We start from the raw sequence: 23,758 nt of genomic DNA, 5'->3' as shown, positions 1-23,758 counted from the left end.
CAGATGGCTCACTGAATCAGACGGCTCATTGAATCAGACGGCTCATTGAATCAGACGGCTCATTGAATCAGACGGCTCATTGAATCAGACGGCTCATTGAATCAGATGGCTCACTGAATCAGATGGCTCACTGAATCAGACGGCTCATTGAATCAGATGGCTCATTCATCACAAAGCCCACTGATATAGGCAGTTAACCCACTGTTCCTAGGCCGTCATTGAAAATAAGAATTTGTTCTTAATTGACTTGCCTAGTTAAATAAAGGTTTAAAAAAAACGTACAAAAATATTGCAAACTACTTTAATGACTTTTTCATTGGAAAGATAAGCAAACTTAGGCATGACATGCCAGCAACAAACGCTGACATTACACATCCAAGTATATCGGACCAAACTGAAAGACAAGAATTGCACAATCCGTAAAGTCAGTGTGGAAGAAGTGAAAAATATATTATTGTCTGTCAACATTGACAAGCCACCGGGGTCTGACAACTTGGATGTAAAATTACTGAGGATAATAGCAGACGATATTGCCAATCCTATTTGCCCCATCTTCAATTTAAGCCTACTAGAAAGTGTGTGCCCTCAGGCCTGGAGGGAAGCTAAAGTAGTTCCGCTACCCAAGAATAGTAAAGCCCCCTTTACTGGCTCAAATAGCTGACCAATCAGCCTGTTATCAACCCTTAGTAAACTTCTGGGAAAAATTGTGTTTGACCAGATACAATGCTATTTCACAATAACACATGGACAACAAAATTTCAGCACGCTTATAGGGAAGGACACTCAACAAGCAAATTACACAAATGAGAAATTGATGATACAATGATTGTGGGGGCTGTTTTGTTAGACTTCAGTGTTGCTTTTGACATTATTGATCATAGTCTGCTGCTGGAAAAATGTATGTGTTATGGCTTTACACCCCCTGCTATAATGTGTTATGGCTTTACACCCCCTGCTATATTGTGGATAAAGAGTTACCTGTCTAACAGAACACAGAGGGTGTTATGGCTTTACACCCCCTGCTATAATGTGTTATGACTTTACACCCCCTGCTATAATGTGTTATGGCTTTACACCCCCTGCTCTATTGTGGATAAAGAGTTACCTGTCTAACAGAACACAGAGGGTGTTCTTTAATGGAAGCCTCTCCAACATAATCCAGGTAGAATCAGGAATTCCCCAGGGCAGCTGTTTAGGCCCCTTGATTTTTTAATTTTTTTACTAATGACATGCCACTGACTTTGAGTAAAGCCAGTGTCTATGTATGCGGATGACTCAACACTGTACATGTCAGCTACTACAGCGACTGAAATGACTGCAACACTTAAGAAAGAGCTGCAGTTAGTTTCAGAATGGGAGGCAAGGAATGTTAGTCATAAATATTTTCTAAAACTAAAAGCATTGTATTTGGGACAAATCATTCACTAAACCCTAAACCTAGCCTAAACATTGTAATAAATAATGTGGAAATTGAGCAAGTTGCGATGACTAAACTGCTTGGAGTAACCCTAGATTGTAAACTGTCATGGTCAAAACATATTGATGCAGTAGTAGCTAAGATAGGGAGAAGTCTGTCCATAATAAAGCGATGCTCTACCTTCTTAACAACACTATCAACAAGGCAGGTCCTACAGGCCCTAGTTTTGTCACACCTTGACTAATGTTCAGTCGTGTGGTCAGGTGCCACAAAAAAGGACTTGCAATTGGCTCAGAACAGGGCAGCACGGCTGGCCCTTGGATTTACACAGAGAGCTAATATTAATAATATGTATGTCAATCTCTCCTGGCTGAAAGTGGAGGAGAGATTGACTTCATCACTACTTTTATTTATGAGAGGTATTGACATGTTCAATGCACTGAGCTGTCTAAACTACTGGCACACAGCTCAGACACCCATGCATACCCCAAAATACATGCCACAAGAGGTCTCTTCACAGTCCCGAAGTCCAGAACAGACTATGGGAGGAACACAGTACTACATAGAGCCATGACCTCATGGAATTCTATTCCACATCAAGTAACTGACGCAAGCAGTAAAATTACATTAAAAAACACCTTATGGAACAGCAGGGACTGTTAAGCAACACAAACATTGGCACAGACACATGCATACACCCACACACCCACACGATAATATACGCACTATACAAACACATGGATTTAGTACTGTAGATATGTGGTAGTGGTGGAGTAGGGGCCTGAGGGCACACGGTGTGTTGTGAAATCTGTGAATGTATTGTAATGTTTTCAAAATTGTATAAACTGCCTTCATTTTGCTGGACCCCAGGAAGAGTAGCTGCTGCCTTGACAGAAACTAATGGGGATCCATAATAAACCCCAGGAAGAGTAGCTGCTGCCTTGGCAGGAACTAATGGGGATCCATAATAAACCCCAGGAAGAGTAGCTGCTGCCTTGACAGGAACTAATGGGGATCCATAATAAACCCCAGGAAGAGTAGCTGCTGCCTTGACAGGAACTAATGGGGATCCATAATAAACCCCAGGAAGAGTAGCTGCTGCCTTGGGAGGAACTAATGTGGATCCATAATAAACCCCAGGAAGAGTAGCTGCTGCCTTGACAGGAACTAATGGGGATCCATAATAAACCCCAGGAAGAGTAGCTGCTGCCTTGGCAGGAACTAATGTGGATCCATAATAAATACAAATACAAAAACATGTACTGCACTCACACAAATGACTGATGATTGGTTGAAACAAATTGATAATAAGAATATTGTGGGAGCTGTACTGTTAGATTTCAGTGCAGCCTTTGATATTATTGAGCATAACCTGTTGAAAAAACGTAAGTGTTACGGTTTTTCAACCTCTGCCATATCGTGGATTAAGAGCTATCTATCTAATAGAACTCAGAGGGTTTTCTTTCATTTAAGCTTCTCTAATGTTTAAACATGTCAAGTGTGGTGTACCGCAGGGCAGCTCTCTAGACCCTCTACTGTTTTCTACTTTTACCAGTGACCTTCTGTATGCTGATGATTCAACCATATACGCATCAGCAATCATAGCTAATGAAGTCACTGAAATCCTTAACAAAGAGTTGCAGTCTGTTTTGGAATGGGTGGCCAGTAATAAACTGGTCCTGAACATCTCTAAAGCTAAGAGCATAGTATTTGGTACAAATGATTCCCTAAATTCTTGACCTCAGCAGAATATTGAAATGAATTGTGTGGCTGTTGAACAAGTTGAGGAGACTAAATTACTTGGTGTTACCTTAGATTGTAAACTGTCATGGTCAAAACATATATATATATTTTTTTAACTTAACTAGGCAAGTCAGTTAAGAACAAATTCTTATTTACAATGATGGCCTACCCCGGCCAAACCCGGATGACGCTGTGCCAATTGTGCGCCGCCCTATGGGACTCCCAATCATGGCCGGATGTGATACAGCCTGGATTTGAACCATGGACTATAGTGACGCCTCTTGCCTTAGACCGCTGTGCCACTCAGGAGCATTCAGTGGTTGTAAAGATGGGGAGAGGTCTGTCTGTATAAAGAGATGCTCTGCTTTTTTGACACCACACTCCAAAAAGCAAGTTCTGCAGCCTCTAGTTTTGTCTTATCTTGATTATTGTCCAGTCGTGTGGTTGAGTGCTGCAGGGAAAGACCTAGTTAAGCTGCAGCTGGCCCAGAACAGAGCAGCACAACTTGCTCTAATTGTAATCAGAGGGCTGATATACAGTGCCTTCGGGAAGTATTCAGATCCCTTGACTTTTTCCACCTTTTGTTACGTTACAGCCTTAATCTAAAACAGATTAAATAAAAAATAAAAACTGAGCAATCTACACACAATACCCCATACTGACAAAGTGAAAACAAGATTTTAGAAATGTTTGCAAATGTATCAAAAATAAAGACAGAAGTATCTTATTTACATAAGTATTCAGACCCATTGATCATCCTTGAGATGTTTCTACAACTTGATTGGAGTCCACCTGTGGTCAATTCAACTGATTGGACATGATTTGGAAAGGCACACAACCTGTCTATATAACGTCCCACAGCTGACCAGTGCATGAAAAAAAAAAGCCATGAGGTCAAATAAATTGTCCGTAGAGCTCCGAGACAGGATTGTATCGAGGCACAGATCTAGGCAGGGATACCAAAACATTTCTGCAGCATTGAAGGTCCCCAAGAACACAGTGGCCTCCATCATTCTTAAATGGAAGAAGTTTGGAACCACCAAGACTCTTCCTAGAGCTGGCCGCCCGGCCTAACTGAGCAATTGGGGGAGAAGGGCCTTGGTCAGGGAGGTGACCAAGAAACCGATGGCCACTCTGACAGAGCTCTAGAGTTCCTCTGTGGAGATGGAAGAACCTTCCAGAAGGACAACCATCTCTGCAGCACTCCACCAATCAGACCTTTATGGTAGAGTGGCCAGATGGAAGCCACTCCTCAGTAAAAGGCACACGTGTGCTTGGAGTTTGCCAAATGGGGCGGCAGGTAGCCTAGTGGTTAGAGCTTGGGACCAGTAACCGAAAGGTTGCTGGATCGAATCCAGGAGCTGACAAGGTAAAAATCTATTGTTCCATGGCCTCCCGAGTGGAGCAGTGGTCTAAGGCACTTCATTGCAGTTGGTAGCTGTGCCACTAGAGATCCTGGTTTGAGTCCAGGCTCTGTCGCAGCATCCAATTGGCACAGTGTCGTTAGGGGAGGGTTTGGCCGGCAGGGATGTCCTTGTCCTATCGCGCTCTAACGACTCCTGTGGCGGGCCGGGCACATGCACGATGACGCGGTTCCTCAGACACATTGGTGTGGCTGGCTTCCAGTTTAAGCGGGCATTGTGTCAAGAAGTAGTGTGGCTTGGTTGGGTCGTGTTTCAGAGGACGCATGGCTCTTGACCTTCACCTCTCCCAAGTCCGTAGGGGAGTTGCAGCGATGAGACAAGACTGTAAATATCAATTGGATATGAAATTGGGGAGAAAAAGAAACTCCCATCCGGCTCATATTGATGAAGAGTTTCAAATGAACCTGGTTTAAATAAACAGATAAAGCAACACCTCACGGCACAACGTCTCTCCCCAATCTGACCTGGAGAGTTTGTGTGTATTGATATGTAGGTTATGTGTGCAATTTATAAATTGATGTAGTTCTGTCCTTGTCTATTAATGTTCTGTACTATGTCATGTTTCATGTTTTGTGTGAACCCCCAGTAGAGTAGCTGCTGCTTTCACAAGAGCTCATGGGGATCCTAATAACATACCAAACACCACTAAAGTAATACTGCAAAAAAATGTGGCAAAGAAATGAACTTTTTCAAAGCATTATGTTTGGGGCAAATCCCAGTGTACTGGATTCGCAGGGGGCCTAGTGAAGTGCACTGGGATTCGCAGGGGGCCTAGTGAAGTGCACTGGGATTCGCAGGGGGCCTAGTGAAGTGTACTGGGATTCGCAGGGGGCCTAGTGAAGTGCACTGGGATTCGCAGGGGGCCTAGTGAAGTGCACTGGGATTCGCAGGGGGCCTAGTGAAGTGCACTGGGATTCGCAGGGGGCCTAGTGAAGTGCACTGGGATTCGCAGGGGGCCTAGTGAAGTGCACTGGGATTCGCAGGGGGCCTAGTGAAGTGCACTGGGATTCGCAGGGGGCCTAGTGAAGTGTACTGGGATTCGCAGGGGGCCTAGTGAAGTGTACTGGGATTCGCAGGGGGTTCCACTCTGTTGGGTCTCAAGACACGACAGTCCATTTACAAATGTATTATACATGGTCTTCTATTGCCTGCTTGACCATGTCTTGCTTCTTAATAACGGCACTTCCTGGTTTAAATAAAGGTGAAATAAAATGGAGAAATAACATTCAAAGCAGATCTGATCTTTTCCTGATAGTTTCTCCAGTCGGTGCCCTCTGTGACACGCACATGCAGCCCCAGGCAAATCGTTTGAAGGGACGAATGCTATTCACTCCTTTGACGCAAGTCGACAGCTTGGAGGTACGATTATAATGTGCTCTAACAATCTGGCTGTCAGGAATGACAAAGTTTCTGTTAATAAATCTAATTACTTCAAACTAATGTTGCCTCTGGGGAGTAGAGGGGGGGGGGCGGGGGGGGGGGTTGCTTCAAGCACAGACCTGACAGCCTGCCTCTTCATGACGCACATTAGATGTTAGACACACGTGCACGTGCAAGAACACAAACATACGCACGTGCACAGACATAAACACATGCACACACACTGCTGAAGCATCAGAAATCCATGCGGTGAATGAACAAGACAGGACTGTCTGACTGTCTGACTGCCTGCCGCCTGTTTGCCGCATGTCTGTCTGTCTGCCTGTCTCTCTGCCTGCCGCATGTCTGCCTCTCTCTCTGTCTGTCTCTGTCTGCCGCCTGTCTGTCTGCCTGCCGCATGTCTACCTCTCTCTGTCTCTGTCTGTCTGCCTGTGTCTGCCTGTCTCTCTGCCTGCCGCCTGTCTGTCTCTCTGTCTGTCTACCTGTCTGTCTCTCTGTCTGCCTGATGCCTGTCTGCCTACCGCATATCTGCCTGACGCCTGTCTGCCTGCCGCCCATCTCAGAATGGCCTCCAGAATCTACAGATGAATCATTTGACAGCAGCACCGTCTCAGAATGGCCTCTAAAATATACAATACACCCTCTTTCTTTCATTCTGTATGGCTACGTCATAGATTCCTTTTCAATATACTGTTTTATAGGCATAGATAGGTCTATCTGTCTACTATATTAGTTGAAGGTTTCATGAATTGGAACAGGATTTGCTTTGAGTGCTTCTCGCACGATAAGGTCAGTAAGAATGCCCTCTTGTATAATCTTTTTATTTGAGCTCTCAGAACAACGCCTAGACAGTGAAGTAACGTCCAAAACCCATTGAATCACGCTGAATGTGTTTGGAAAATCCATCAGTCTCTTCTGGACGTTTAGGGCAAGGCCCATTCATGTTTTCATTCCCGACACAAAACAAATAATTCAGCCCTGGTCCTTTTGTATAACGTACTGTATGTCATGTTAGTGAATGTAATAACAGAGCTCTAACGCAACACACCCACCTACTGGTTACGATTGGATAGAAATATTGGGGATATGACCATCCACTGAGGCTTTCTGGTGAGAGGCTCCACCTTTCAACTGCAGAGATTTCAATAGGATGTCTTTCTCTCTGAGGGGATGGGGGGGGGGGGGGGGGGAGTCATTTCATTATGTCCACTAAGTTGTCTAGTCAGAAGCAGAGCCCTGAATGTCCACACTAAATCTGTCTGTCTGTCTGTCTGTCTGTCTGTCTGTCTGTCTGTCTGTCTGTCTGTCTGTCTGTCTGTCTGTCTGTTTGTCTGTCTGTCTGTCTGTCTGTCTGTCTGTCTGTCTGTCTGTCTGTCTGCTTGTCTATCTGTCTGCCTATATGTCTGCCTGTCTGTATATATGTCTGCCTGTCTGCCTATATGTCTGCCTGCCTGTCTGTCTGTCTGCCTGTCTGAGAGACCCCTGTTGTAGGTATGGATGTCTGAGGTGTCCTCAACAAGACACCCCATTAGGACTGTCCTCAACAAGACATTAGGACTGTTCTCAACAAGACACCCCATTAGGCTTGTCCTCAACAAGACAACACATTAGGACTGTCCTCAACAAGACACCCCATTAGGACTGTCCTCAACAAGACACCCCATTAGGACTGTCCACAACAAGACACCCCATTAGGACTGTCCTCAACAAGACACCCCATTAGGACTGTCCTCAACAAGACACCCCATTAGGACTGTCCTCAACAAGACACCCCATTAGGACTGTCCTCAACAAGACACCCCATTAGGACTGTCCTCAACAAGACACCCCATTAGGACTGTCCTCAACAAGACACCCCATTAGGACTGTCCTCAACAAGACACCCCATTAGGACTGTCCTCAACAAGACACCCCATTAGAACTGTCCTCAACAAGACACCCCATTATGACTGTCCACAACAAGACACCCCATTAGGACTGTCCACAACAAGACACCCCATTAGGACTGTCCTCAACAAGACACCCCATTAGGACTGTCCACAACAAGACACCCCATTAGGACTGTCCTCAACAAGACACCCCATTAGGACTGTCCTCAACAAGACACCCCATTAGGACTGTCCTCAACAAGACACCCCATTAGGACTGTCCTCAACAAGACACCCCATTAGGACTGTCCTCAACAAGACACCCCATTAGGACTGTCCTCAACAAGACACCCCATTAGGACTGTCCTCAACAAGACACCCCATTAGGACTGTCCTCAACAAGACACCCCATTAGGACTGTCCTCAACAAGACACCCCATTAGGACTGTCCTCAACAAGACACCCCATTAGGACTGTCCACAACAAGACACCCCATTAGGAATGTCCTCAACAAGACACCCCATTAGGACTGTCCTCAACAAGACACTCCATTAGGACTGTCCTCAACAAGACACCCCATTAGGACTGTCCTCAACAAGACACCCCATTAGGACTGTCCTCAACAAGACACCCCATTAGAACTGTCCTCAACAAGACACCCCATTAGAACTGTCCTCAACAAGACAACACATTAGGACTGTCCTCAACAAGACACCCCATTAGGACTGTCCTCAACAAGACACCCCATTAGGACTGTCCACAACAAGACACCCCATTAGGACTGTCCTCAACAAGACACCCCATTAGGACTGTCCTCAACAAGACACCCCATTAGGACTGTCCTCAACAAGACACCCCATTAGGACTGTCCTCAACAAGACACCCCATTAGGACTGTCCTCAACAAGACACCCCATTAGGACTGTCCTCAACAAGACACCCCATTAGGACTGTCCTCAACAAGACACCCCATTAGGACTGTCCTCAACAAGACACCCCATTAGGACTGTCCTCAACAAGACACCCCATTAGGACTGTCCTCAACAAGACACCCCATTAGGACTGTCCTCAACAAGACACCCCATTAGGACTGTCCACAACAAGACACCCCATTAGGACTGTCCTCAACAAGACAACACATTAGGACTGTCCTCAACAAGACACCCCATTAGGACTGTCCTCAACAAGACACCCCATTAGGACTGTCCTCAACAAGACACCCCATTAGGACTGTCCTCAACAAGACAAAATATCAACTAAGAAAGTGGAAGAAAAGTCAGTCAACGGCATGTTGATCAAAATATGCTTTTCCACAGCTCCAGGACCAAGCTGCCACTTGCCATGTCTCTCACCACATAAACGTCAATCAATTCATGTCTCTCACCACATAAACGTCAATCAATTCATTTGATCACCCCATAAACGTCAATCAATTCAGTTGATCACCCCCTAAACGTCAATCAGTTTAGTTGATCACCCCCTAAACGTCAATCAATTCATTTGATCACCCCATAAATGTCAATCAATTCAGTAGATCACCCCATAAACATCAATCAATTCAGTTGATCACCCCTTAAACGTCAATCAGTTTAGTAGATCACCCCCTAAACGTCAATCAATTCAGTTGATCACCCCATAAACGTCAATCAATTCAGTTGATCACCCCATAAACATCAATCAATTAATTTGATCACCCCATAAACGTCAATCAGTTTATTTGATCACCCCATAAACATCAATCAATTCATTTGATCACCCCATAAACATCAATCAATTCATTTGATCACCCCATAAACATCAATCAATTCATTTGATCACCCCATAAACGTCAATCAATTAATTTGATCACCCCAATAAACGTCAATCAATTTGGCTGATCAAGACCCTTGGCCAACTGTTGCGGCCTGCCATTCGCTAATACTGTTTTTCCAGACACAGTCACAGTCTTCACTGAGGGCTATTTCTTTTTTTACATGTAGCAGACATACAGTAGTGACCCTGACGTTGCACCAAGCACCACGCTCTACCATCGGAGCCACACGGGGCAGGGTAGACTTACGTACGTTGTCACAGTCGTCACAGTCCGGTAGGCCAGCCTTCTGAATGGACCTCTTGACCTCTAGGGAGAAGTTCTCAAACTCTGGTTTGACCGTCCGCAGCAGCGTGACCGTGTTGAGGGCAGAGTACGCTTGTCGCGCTTCACTGTCGTACTTATCCCCTCGCTTCCACGAGCCGTTGCCTAGGAAACCATACGAGGCGAGAGAAAAAAGTGGTGAAATTGCTAACATGGTGAAATGTATATCTACTAATGTCTATGCAGGCCTGGACCTACAGATGTATATGGTATGCAGGCCTGGACCTACAGATGTATATGGTATGTAGGCCTGGACCTACAGATGTATATGGTATGCAGGCCTGGACCTACAGATGTATATGGTATGCAGGCCTGGACCTATAGATGTATATGGTATGCAGGCCTGGACCTACAGATGTATATGGTATGCAGGCCTGGACCTACAGATGTATATGGTATGCAGGCCTGGACCTATAGATGTATATGGTATGCAGGCCTGGACCTACAGATGTATATGGTATGCAGGTGGAGAGGTTGGAGTCTGTTTGATTGAGTGTGTGGACAGGTGTCTTTTATACAGGTAACGAGTTCAAACAGGTGCAGTTAATACAGGTAATGAGTGGAGAACAGGAGGGCTTCTTAAAGAAAAACTAACAGGTCTGTGAGAGCCGGAATTCTTACTGGTTGGTAGGTGATCAAATACTTATGTCATGCAATAAAATGCAAATTAATAGCTTAAAAATCATACAATGTGATTTTCTGGATTTTTGTTTTAGATTCCGTCTCTCACAGTTGAAGTGTACCTATGATAAAAATTACAGACCTCTACATGCTTTGTAAGTAGGAAAACCTGCAAAATCGGCAGTGTTTCAAATACTTGTTCTCCCCACTGTATGTGGTGTCAGCTCAGGAATTTGAACCAACAACCTTTTGATTATTGACCCAACGCTCCAACCGCTAGACTCCCTGCCACCCCACCATCACTGTATACAGTTGAAGTCAGAAGTTTACTTACACCTTAGCCAAATACATTTAAACTCAGTTTTTCACAATTCCTAACATTTAATCCTAGTAAATATTCCCTGTCTTAGGTCAGTTAGGATCACCACTTCATTTTAAGAATGTGAAATGTCCAAATAATAGTAGAGAGAATAATTTATTTCAGCTTTTGTTTCTTTCATCACATTCCCAGTGGGTCAGAAGTTTACATACACTCAATTAGTATTTGGTAGCATTGCCTTTAAATTGTTTAACTTGGGTCAAACGTGTCGAGTAGCCTTCCACAAGCTTCCCACAATAAGTTGGGTGAATTTTGGCCCATTCCTCCTGACAGAGCTGGTGTAACTGAGTCAGGTTTGTAGGCCTCCTTGCTCGCACACGCTTTTTCAGTTCTGCCCACAAATATTCTATAAGATTGAGGTCAGGGCTTTGCGATGACCACTCCAATATCTTGAATTTGTTGTCCTTAAGCCATTTTGCCACAACTTTGGAAGTATGCTTGGGGTCATTGTCCATTTGGAAGACCCATTTGCGACCAAGCTTTAACTTCCTGACTGATGTCTTGAGATGTTGCTTCAATATATTCACATAATTTTCGTTCCTCATGATGTCATCTATTTTGTGAAGTGCACCAGTCCCTCCTGCAGCAAAGCACCCCCACAACACGATGCTGCCACCTCCGTGCTTCACAGTTGGGATGGTGTTCTTCGGATTGCAAGCCTCCCCCTTTTTCCTCCAAACATAACGATGGTCATTATAGCCAAACAGTTGCTTTTTTGTTTAATCAGACCAGAGGACATTTCTCCAAAAAGTACGATCTTTGTCCCCATGTGCAGTTGCAAACCGTAGTCTGGCTTTATTATGGCGGTTATGGAGCAGTGGCTTCTTCCTTGCTGAGCGGCGTTTCAGGTTATGTCGATATAGGACTCGTTTTACTGTGGATATAGATACTTTTGTACCTGTCTCCCCCAGCATCTTCACAAGGTCCTTTGCTGTTGTTCTGGGATTGATTTGCACTTTTCGCACCAAAGTACCAGACTTGTGGAGGTCTACAATTTTTTTTCTGAGGTCTTGGCTGATTTCTTTTGATTTTCCCATGATGTCAAGCAAAGAGGCACTGAGTTTGAAGGTAGGCCTTCAAATACATCCACAGGTACACCTCCAATTGACTCAAATGATGTCAATTAGCCTATCAGAAGCTTCTAAAGCCATGACATCATTTTCTGGAATTTTCCAAGCTGTTTAAAGGCACAGTCAACTTAGTGTATGTAAACTTCTGACCCACTGGAATTGTGATAGAGTGAATTATAAGTGAAATTATCTGTCTGTAAACAATTTTTGGAAAAGGACTTGTGTCATGCACAAAGTAGATGTCCTAACCGACTTGCTAAAACTATAGTTTGTTAACAAGAAATTTGTGGAGTTGTTGAAAAACTAGTTTTAATGACTCCAACCTAAGTGTATGTAAACTTCTGACTTTAACTGTACATTGGGGGTAGTGTTACCATATCATCGTAAATGTATATATACTGAACAAAAATATAAACACAATATGCAGCAATTTCAAAGATTTTACTAAGTTACAGTTCATATAATTAATCATTCAATTTAACTAAACTGATTGACGTTTTTGGGCTACCGATTGGTGCAGCGGTCTAAGGCACTGTATCGCAGTGCTAGAGGCGTCACGACAGACCCTGGTTCGATCCGAGGCTGTATCACAACCAATCGGGAGTCCCATAGGGCGGCGCACAATTGGCCCAGCGTTGTCCGTGTTAGGGTTTGGCCGGGGTAGGCCGTCATTGAAAATAAGAAACTGACTTGCCTAGTTAAATAAAGGTAAAATAAAACATAAATGAATTAGGCCCTTATCTATGGATTTCAAATGACTGGGAATACAGATATGCATCTGTTGGTCACAGATAACTTTTAAAAAATGTAGGGGCGTGGATCAGAAAACCAGTCAGTATCTGGTGTGACCACCATTTACCTCATGCAGTGTGACATCTCCTTCACATAGAGTTGATCAGGCTGTTGATTGTGGCCTGTGGAATGTTGTCCCACTCCTCTTCAATGGCTGTGAGAAGTTGCTGGATATTGGTGGGAACTGGAACACTCTGTCATACACGTCGATCCAGAGCATCTCAAACATGCTCAATGGCTGACATATCTGGTGAGTCATTATAGAACTGGGACATTCTCAGCTGCCAGGAATTGTGTACAGATCCTTGTGACATGGTCTCATGCTGAAACATGAGGTGATGGCGTGGATGAATGGCACGGCAATGGGCCTCAGGATCTCATCACGGTATCTCTGTGCATTCAAATTGCCATGTATAAAATGCAATTGTGTTCGTTGTTCGTAGCTTATACCTGTCCATACCATAACCCCACCGCCACCATGGGGCACTCTGTTCACAACGTTGACATCAGCAAACCGCTCACCCACACGACTCCATACACGTACGTGGTCTGCGGTTGTGAGGCCGGCTGGACGTTCTGCCAAAATCTCTAAAACAACTTTGGTGTGGTAGAGAAATGAACATTCAATTCTCTGGCAACAGCTCTGGTGGACATTCCTGCTAATTGCACACTCCCTCAAAACTTGAGACATCTGTGGCATGGTGTTGTGTGACAAAACTGCACATTTTAGCATGGCCTTTTATTGTCCCCAGCACAAGGTGCACCTGTGTAATGATCATGCTGTTTTATCAGCTTCTTGATATGCCACACCTGTCAGGTGAATGGATTATCTTGACAAATTTGAAATACTCACTAACAGGGATGTAAACAAATTTGTGCAAAAAATTTGAGAGAAATAAGCTTTTTTGGGGGGGGGGGCGTACGGAACATCTATTTTATTCCAGCTCATGAAACATGGGACCAACATTTCAATTTGTTGTGTTAATATTTAGTTTCAGTGTAGATGTAGAGCAGGGAGCTGTGTTACCATAAGACGTGGAGTTGAAGAGTTCGATGTTGAAGAAGATGTAGCTGCCATTAGTGAGCCTCCGTCGATGAGCAGCTAGCATGATGTCTCGGACGATGTCAGCTCCCGCGCAGATGATAACAACTGTAAGAGATCAACATGAAGGAACCAGTGTTACTCCTAAACCTGTTTCAACAAGACTAGAAGACATGAACCAGTGTGACACCTCAACCCATTTCAACAAGACTAGAAGACATGAACCAGTGTGACACCTCAACCCATTTCAACAAGACTAGAAGACATGAACCAGTGTGACACCTCAACCCGTTTCAACAAGACTAGAAGACATGAACCAGTGTGACACCTCAACCCGTTTCAAAAAGACTAGAAGACATGAACCAGTATGACACCTCAACCCATTTCAACAAGACTAGAAGACATGAACCAGTGTGACACCTCAACCTGTTTCAACAAGACTAGAAGACATGAACCAGTGTGACACCTCAACCTGTTTCAACAAGACTAGAAGACATGAACCAGTATGACACCTCAACCCGTTTCAACAAGACTAGAAGACATGAACCAGTGTGACACCTCAACCCGTTTCAACAAGACTAGAAGACATGAACCAGTGTGACACCTCAACCAATTTCAACAAGACTAGAAGACATGAACCAGTGTGACACCTCAACCCATTTCAACAAGACTAGAAGACATGAACCAGTGTGACACCTCAACCCATTTCAACAAGACTAGAAGACATGAACCAGTATGACACCTCAAACCGTTTCAACAAGACTAGAAGACATGAACCAGTGTGACACCTCAACCCGTTTCAACAAGACTAGAAGACATGAACCAGTGTGACACCTCAACCCGTTTCAACAAGACTAGAAGACATGAACCAGTGTGACACCTCAACCCGTTTCAACAAGACTAGAAGACATGAACCAGTGTGACACCTCAACCCGTTTCAACAAGACTAGAAGACATGAACCAGTGTGACACCTCAACCCGTTTCAATAAGACTAGAAGACATGAACCAGTGTGACACCTCAACCCGTTTCAACAAGACTAGAAGACATGAACCAGTGTGACACCTCAACCTGTTTCAACAAGACTAGAAGACATGAACCAGTGTGACACCTCAACCCGTTTCAACAAGACTAGAAGACATGAACCAGTGTGACACCTCAACCCGTTTCAACAAGACTAGAAGACATGAACCAGTGTGACACCTCAACCTGTTTCAACAAGACTAGAAGACATGAACCAGTGTGACACCTCAACCCGTTTCAACAAAACTAGAAGACATGAACCAGTGTGACACCTCAACCCGTTTCAACAAGACTACAACTACATACAGAGGAGACCGTTTTAAAAAACAATGTTCACAATACAATTGACAGATTACTTTTTCTTAAAGCTGGAGTGGAAATGGAGCATTCCACTGGACACATCAGGTCACTTCAACGTGGAAATGGAGCATTCCACTGGGCACATCAGGTCACTTCAACGTGGAAATGGAGCATTCCACTGGGCACATCAGGTCCCTTCAACGTGGAAATGGAGCATTCCACTGGACACATCAGGTCACTTCAACGTGGAAATGGAGCATTCCACTGGGCACATCAGGTCCCTTCAACGTGGAAATGTGGGTAATATTTGGATGAGATGTTGATCAATGAGATTTCCAACTTTTATTCACCCACTCAAAAAGACAAAAGGTTGTTGAATTTCTAATAGCAGAGCCAAATGACCTGGATTGCAGTTGAGATTACATAAAAAATACATAGTGCAAGTAAGTGATAGATGCTGTTGGAGACTCTGCCAGATTATTATAGAAATGGTGAAGATTTGTACAGACCTGCGACCTTTGCCTTCTAGCTTGAACATGCACGTGTTTTATGATTGCATAAGAAGAAACGTATAGATACAGTCACCTCAAAACGTGGCCATGAATAAATACCGTTAGTTTGTAAAATAGTGTTAACGTTTGACCAATTATTGAATTGCAAAAGTAATATTGAATTGTTTGGTTGACAACAGGAACCAAATGTCAACGTTTAAAATAACATTTAAAATACGTATCTAATGCTTGGACAGTTTAATCTGAGCAACTGGCTTAATCCTATTCTTTAACTTTAGTTGGAGAAAGTGAATCCAACATATAATTTCTTAGGCTATTTACAAATATCAAAGCTAAGCAGGGCTGGGCTTGTTTAAACCCTGGACGGGACACCAAAGAATAGTTGGTCTAGGCAGATTAACTCTCCAGTAGGAGATTCCGCTCAGTTTATAGACATTTTTCTGATAGTGAATATAACGTTGAAGATCTGACATTGTTTCACAGGTACAAATTCAATATATTTTAAAATTGGTTACCATGATGACGTAATCATACCCAAGAAGTCTTGAGGCTGTAATCGCTGCCAACGGTGCTTCAACAAAGTGCAGAGTAAAGGGTCTGAATGCTTAAATAAATGTGATATTTCACTTTTGTAATACATTTGGAAAATGTACTAAAAAATAGTTTTTTGCTTTGTCATTATGGGGCATTGTGAGTAGAATTATACATTTTTGAATAAGCCTGTAACATAACAAAATTTATAGAAAAAGGTCAAGGGGTCTGAATTCTTTCCAAATGCACGTACCAGGGCAGTAGTATAAAGTAGTGCACTATATAGGGAATAGGGCAGTAGTATAAAGTAGTGCACTATATAGGGAATAGGGCTGTAGTATAAAGTAGTGCACTATATAGGGAATAGGGCAGTAGTATAAAGTAGTGCACTATATAGGGAATAGGGCTGTAGTATAAAGTAGTGCACTATATAGGGAATAGGGCTGTAGTATAAAGTAGTGCACTATATAGGGAATAGGGCTGTAGTATAAAGTAGTGCACTATATAGGGAATAGGGCTGTAGTATAAAGTAGTGCACTATATAGGGAATAGGGCTGTAGTATAAAGTAGTGCACTATATAGGGAATAGGGCTGTAGTATAAAGTAGTGCACTATATAGGGAATAGGGCTGTAGTATAAAGTAGTGCACTATATAGGGAATAGGGCTGTAGTATAAAGTAGTGCACTATATAGGGAATAGGGCTGTAGTATAAAGTAGTGCACTATATAGGGAATAGGGCTGTAGTATAAAGTAGTGCACTATATAGGGAATAGGGCTGTAGTATAAAGTAGTGCACTATATAGGGAATAGGGCTGTAGTATAAAGTAGTGCACTATATAGGGAATAGGGCTGTAGTATAAAGTAGTGCACTATATAGGGAATAGGGCTGTAGTATAAAGTAGTGCACTATATAGGGAATAGGGCTGTAGTATAAAGTAGTGCACTATATAGGGAATAGGGCTGTAGTATAAAGTAGTGCACTATATAGGGAATAGGGCTGTAGTATAAAGTAGTGCACTATATAGGGAATAGGGCTGTAGTATAAAGTAGTGCACTATATAGGGAATAGGGCTGTAGTATAAAGTAGTGCACTATATAGGGAATAGGGCTGTAGTATAAAGTAGTGCACTATATAGGGAATAGGGCTGTAGTATAAAGTAGTGCACTATATAGGGAATAGGGCTGTAGTATAAAGTAGTGCACTATATAGGGAATAGGGCTGTAGTATAAAGTAGTGCACTATATAGGGAATAGGGCTGTAGTATAAAGTAGTGCACTATATAGGGAATAGGGCTGTAGTATAAAGTAGTGCACTATATAGGGAATAGGGCTGTAGTATAAAGTAGTGCACTATATAGGGAATAGGGCTGTAGTGCACTATATAGGGAATAGGGCTGTAGTATAAAGTAGTGCACTATATAGGGAATAGGGCTGTAGTATAAAGTAGTGCACTATATAGGGAATAGGGCTGTAGTATAAAGTAGTGCACTATATAGGGAATAGGGCTGTAGTATAAAGTAGTGCACTATATAGGGAATAGGGCTGTAGTATAAAGTAGTGCACTATATAGGGAATAGGGCTGTAGTATAAAGTAGTGCACTATATAGGGAATAGGGCTGTAGTATAAAGTAGTGCACTATATAGGGAATAGGGCTGTAGTATAAAGTAGTGCACTATATAGGGAATAGGGCTGTAGTATAAAGTAGTGCACTATATAGGGAATAGGGCTGTAGTATAAAGTAGTGCACTATATAGGGAATAGGGCTGTAGTATAAAGTAGTGCACTATATAGGGAATAGGGCTGTAGTATAAAGTAGTGCACTATATAGGGAATAGGGCTGTAGTATAAAGTAGTGCACTATATAGGGAATAGGGCTGTAGTATAAAGTAGTGCACTATATAGGGAATAGGGCTGTAGTATAAAGTAGTGCACTATATAGGGAATAGGGCTGTAGTATAAAGTAGTGCACTATATAGGGAATAGGGCTGTAGTATAAAGTAGTGCACTATATAGGGAATAGGGCTGTAGTATAAAGTAGTGCACTATATAGGGAATAGGGCTGTAGTATAAAGTAGTGCACTATATAGGGAATAGGGCTGTAGTATAAAGTAGTGCACTATATAGGGAATAGGGCTGTAGTATAAAGTAGTGCACTATATAGGGAATAGGGCTGTAGTATAAAGTAGTGCACTATATAGGGAATAGGGCTGTAGTATAAAGTAGTGCACTATATAGGGAATAGGGCTGTAGTATAAAGTAGTGCACTATATAGGGAATAGGGCTGTAGTATAAAGTAGTGCACTATATAGGGAATAGGGCTGTAGTATAAAGTAGTGCACTATATAGGGAATAGGGCTGTAGTATAAAGTAGTGCACTATATAGGAATAGGGCTGTAGTATAAAGTAGTGCACTATATAGGGAATAGGGCTGTAGTATAAAGTAGTGCACTATATAGGGAATAGGGCTGTAGTATAAAGTAGTGCACTATATAGGGAATAGGGCTGTAGTATAAAGTAGTGCACTAAAATAGGGAATAGGGCTGTAGTATAAAGTAGTGCACTATATAGGGAATAGGGCTGTAGTATAAAGTAGTGCACTATATAGGGAATAGGGCTGTAGTATAAAGTAGTGCACTATATAGGGAATAGGGCTGTAGTATAAAGTAGTGCACTATATAGGGAATAGGGCTGTAGTATAAAGTAGTGCACTATATAGGGAATAGGGCTGTAGTATAAAGTAGTGCACTATATAGGGAATAGGGCTGTAGTATAAAGTAGTGCACTATATAGGGAATAGGGCTGTAGTATAAAGTAGTGCACTATATAGGGAATAGGGCTGTAGTATAAAGTAGTGCACTATATAGGGAATAGGGCTGTAGTATAAAGTAGTGCACTATATAGGGAATAGGGCTGTAGTATAAAGTAGTGCACTATATAGGGAATAGGGCTGTAGTATAAAGTAGTGCACTATAGGGAATAGGGCTGTAGTATAAAGTAGTGCACTATATAGGGAATAGGGCTGTAGTATAAAGTAGTGCACTAAAATAGGGAATAGGGCTGTAGTATAAAGTAGTGCACTATATAGGGAATAGGGCTGTAGTATAAAGTAGTGCACTATATAGGGAATAGGGCTGTAGTATAAAGTAGTGCACTATATAGGGAATAGGGCTGTAGTATAAAGTAGTGCACTATATAGGGAATAGGGCTGTAGTATAAAGTAGTGCACTATGGGAATAGGGCTGTAGTATAAAGTAGTGCACTATATAGGGAATAGGGCTGTAGTATAAAGTAGTGCACTATGGGAATAGGGCTGTAGTATAAAGTAGTGCACTATATAGGGAATAGGGCTGTAGTATAAAGTAGTGCACTATATAGGGAATAGGGCTGTAGTATAAAGTAGTGCACTATATAGGGAATAGGGCTGTAGTATAAAGTAGTGCACTATATAGGGAATAGGGCTGTAGTATAAAGTAGTGCACTATATAGGGAATAGGGCTGTAGTATAAAGTAGTGCACTATATAGGGAATAGGGCTGTAGTATAAAGTACTATATAGGGAATAGGGCTGTAGTATAAAGTACTATATAGGGAATAGGGCTGTAGTATAAAGTACTATATAGGGAATAGGGCTGTAGTATAAAGTACTATATAGGGAATAGGGCTGTAGTATAAAGTAGTGCACTATATAGGGAATAGGGCTGTAGTATAAAGTAGTGCACTATATAGGGAATAGGGCTGTAGTATAAAGTAGTGCACTATATAGGGAATAGGGCTGTAGTATAAAGTAGTGCACTATATAGGGAATAGGGCTGTAGTATAAAGTAGTGCACTATATAGGGAATAGGGCTGTAGTATAAAGTAGTGCACTATATAGGGAATAGGGCTGTAGTATAAAGTAGTGCACTATATAGGGAATAGGGCTGTAGTATAAAGTAGTGCACTATATAGGAATAGGGCTGTAGTATAAAGTAGTGCACTATATAGGGAATAGGGCTGTAGTATAAAGTAGTGCACTATATAGGGAATAGGGCTGTAGTATAAAGTAGTGCACTATATAGGGAATAGGGCTGTAGTATAAAGTAGTGCACTATATAGGGAATAGGGCTGTAGTATAAAGTAGTGCACTATATAGGGAATAGGGCTGTAGTATAAAGTAGTGCACTATATAGGGAATAAGCTTTTCCTCTTCCTGGATTTCTTTAATATTCTGTGTCCCAAATGACGCCCTATTGGAGAATATATGAAACATGTTTATTAACTGATCAAGTCTCCAGTTACTGTAGAAGAGATAGAAAGCACCACTTCATACTCTGTCTCCTGTTACTGTAGAAGAGATAGAAAGCACCACTCCATACTCTGTCAACTGTTACTGTAGAAGAGATAGAAACACCACTCCATACTCTGTCAACTGTTACTGTAGAAGAGATAGAAACACCACTCCATACTCTGTCTCCAGTTACTGTAGAAGAGATAGAAAGCACCACTCCATACTCTGTCAACTGTTACTGTAGAAGAGATAGAAACACCACTCCAGACTCTGTCTCCTGTTACTGTAGAAGAGATAGAAAGCACCACTCCATACTCTGTCTCCTGTTACTGTAGAAGAGATAGAAAGCACCACTCCATACTCTGTCAACTGTTACTGTAGAAGAGATAGAAAGCACCACTCCATACTCTGTCAACTGTTACTGTAGAAGAGATAGAAACACCACTCCATACTCTGTCTCCTGTTACTGTAGAAGAGATAGAAAGCACCACTCCATACTCTGTCTCCTGTTACTGTAGAAGAGATAGAAAGCACCACTCCATACTCTGTCAACTGTTACTGTAGAAGAGATAGAAAGCACCACTCCATACTCTGTCAACTGTTACTGTAGAAGAGATAGAAACACCACTCCATACTCTGTCAACTGTTACTGTAGAAGAGATAGAAAGCACCACTCCATACTCTGTCTCCTGTTACTGTAGAAGAGATAGAAAGCACCACTCCATACTCTGTCTCCTGTTACTGTAGAAGAGATAGAAAGCACCACTCCATACTCTGTCAACTGTTACTGTAGAAGAGATAGAAAGCACCACTCCATACTCTGTCAACTGTTACTGTAGAAGAGATAGAAAGCACCACTCCATACTCTGTCAACTGTTACTGTAGAAGAGATAGAAAGCACCACTCCATACTCTGTCAACTGTTACTGTAGAAGAGACAGAAAGCACCACTCCATACTCTGTCAACTGTTACTGTAGAAGAGATAGAAAGCACCACTCCATACTCTGTCAACTGTTACTGTAGAAGAGATAGAAAGCACCACTCCATACTCTGTCAACTGTTACTGTAGAAGAGATAGAAAGCACCACTCCATACTCTGTCAACTGTTACTGTAGAAGAGATAGAAACACCACTCCATACTCTGTCAACTGTTACTGTAGAAGAGATAGAAACACCACTCCATACTCTGTCAACTGTTACTGTAGAAGAGATAGAAAGCACCACTCCATACTCTGTCAACTGTTACTGTAGAAGAGATAGAAAGCACCACTCCATACTCTGTCAACTGTTACTGTAGAAGAGATAGAAAGCACCACTCCATACTCTGTCAACTGTTACTGTAGAAGAGATAGAAAGCACCACTCCATACTCTGTCAACTGTTACTGTAGAACGGATAGAAAGCACCACTCCATACTCTGTCAACTGTTGCTGTAGAAGAGATAGAAAGCACCACTCCATACTCTGTCAACTGTTACTGTAGAAGAGATAGAAACACCACTCCATACTCTGTCAACTGTTACTGTAGAAGAGATAGAAAGCACCACTCCATACTCTGTCTCCTGTTACTGTAGAAGAGATAGAAAGCACCACTCCATACTCTGTCTCCTGTTACTGTAGAAGAGATAGAAAGCACCACTCCATACTCTGTCAACTGTTACTGTAGAAGAGATAGAAACACCACTCCATACTCTGTCTCCTGTTACTGTAGAAGAGATAGAAAGCACCACTCCATACTCTGTCAACTGTTACTGTAGAAGAGACAGAAAGCACCACTCCATACTCTGTCAACTGTTACTGTAGAAGAGATAGAAAGCACCACTCCATACTCTGTCAGATGTTACTGTAGAAGAGATAGAAAGCACCACTCCATACTCTGTCAACTGTTACTGTAGAAGAGATAGAAAGCACCACTCCATACTCTGTCAACTGTTACTGTAGAAGAGATAGAAACACCACTCCATACTCTGTCAACTGTTACTGTAGAAGAGATAGAAACACCACTCCATACTCTGTCTCCTGTTACTGTAGAAGAGATAGAAAGCACCACTCCATACTCTGTCAACTGTTACTGTAGAAGAGATAGAAACACCACTCCATACTCTGTCAACTGTTACTGTAGAAGAGATAGAAACACAATCCATACTCTGTCAACTGTTACTGTAGAAGAGATAGAAAGCACCACTCCATACTCTGTCAACTGTTACTGTAGAAGAGATAGAAACACCACTCCATACTCTGTCAACTGTTACTGTAGAAGAGATAGAAAGCACCACTCCCATACTCTGTCAACTGTTACTGATAGAAGAGATAGAAAGCACCACTCCATACTCTGTCAACTGGTACTGTAGAAGAGAATAGAAAGCACACCACTCCATACTCCTGTCAACTGTTACTGTAGAAGTATGATAGAAACACCACTCCATATACTCTGTCTCACTGTGACTGTAGAAGAGATAGAAAGCACCACTCCATACTATGTCAACTGTTACTGTAGAAGAGATAGAAACGCACCACTCCATAACTTCTGTCAACTTGTACTGTAGAACGGATATAGAAAGCACCCACTCCATCTCTGTCACTTCTAGATACACCACTCCATACTCTGTCTGCCGTTCATGTAAGAAGGGATAGAAAGCACCACTCCATACTCCTGTCAACTGTTACTGTAGAAGAGATAGAAACACCACTCCATACTCCTGTCCAACTGTTACTGTAGAACGAGATAGAAAGCACCATCCATAATCTTGTCAACTGTTGCTGTAGAACGAGATAGAAAGCCTACCACTCCCATACTCGTCTACTGTTACTGTAGAAGAGATAGAAAGCACCACTCCATACTCTGTCAAACTGTTTACTGTAGAAGAGATAGAAAGCACCACTCCATTACTCTGTCTAACTGGTTTCCTGTAAAGAGATAGAAAACACCACCTCCATACTCTGTCTCACTGTTAGCTGTAGAAGAGATAGAAAGCACCACCTCCATACTCTGTTCCACTGTTTACTGTAGAAGAGATAGAAACCCCACTCCATACTCTGTCTCAACTGTTACTGTAGAAGATAGAAAGCACCACTCCAACTCTGTCACTGTTACTGTAGAAGATATAGAAACACCACTCCATACTCTGTCAACTGTTCGTAGAAGAGATAGAAAGCACCACTCCATACTCTGTCAACTGTTACTGTAGAAGAGATAGAAACACCACTCCATACTCTGTCAACTGTTACTGTAGACGAGATAGAAAGCACCACTCCATA

The 23,758-nt window shown here is 42.5% G+C and overlaps 1 protein-coding gene across 1 annotated transcript in view; it reads right to left on the bottom strand.

Moving 5' to 3' along the window:
- The window catches only part of LOC120037895 (atrial natriuretic peptide receptor 3-like), a 78,670-nt gene that overhangs the window by 35,483 nt on the left and 19,429 nt on the right, over positions 1 to 23,758 (bottom strand). Inside the window, exons 2-3 of the mRNA XM_038983860.1 lie at positions 13,855 to 13,977; positions 9,895 to 10,070 (exon numbers count right to left, since the gene is read on the bottom strand). Of these exons, the coding sequence (XP_038839788.1) occupies positions 9,895 to 10,070; positions 13,855 to 13,977 (299 nt within the window). The remainder of the gene's footprint in view (positions 1 to 9,894; positions 10,071 to 13,854; positions 13,978 to 23,758) is intronic.

This window comes from Salvelinus namaycush, unplaced genomic scaffold (assembly GCF_016432855.1).
Source record: "Salvelinus namaycush isolate Seneca unplaced genomic scaffold, SaNama_1.0 Scaffold197, whole genome shotgun sequence".
NCBI classification, from domain to species: domain Eukaryota; kingdom Metazoa; phylum Chordata; class Actinopteri; order Salmoniformes; family Salmonidae; genus Salvelinus; species Salvelinus namaycush.
This window is presented reverse-complemented; position numbering and strand designations above follow the sequence as displayed.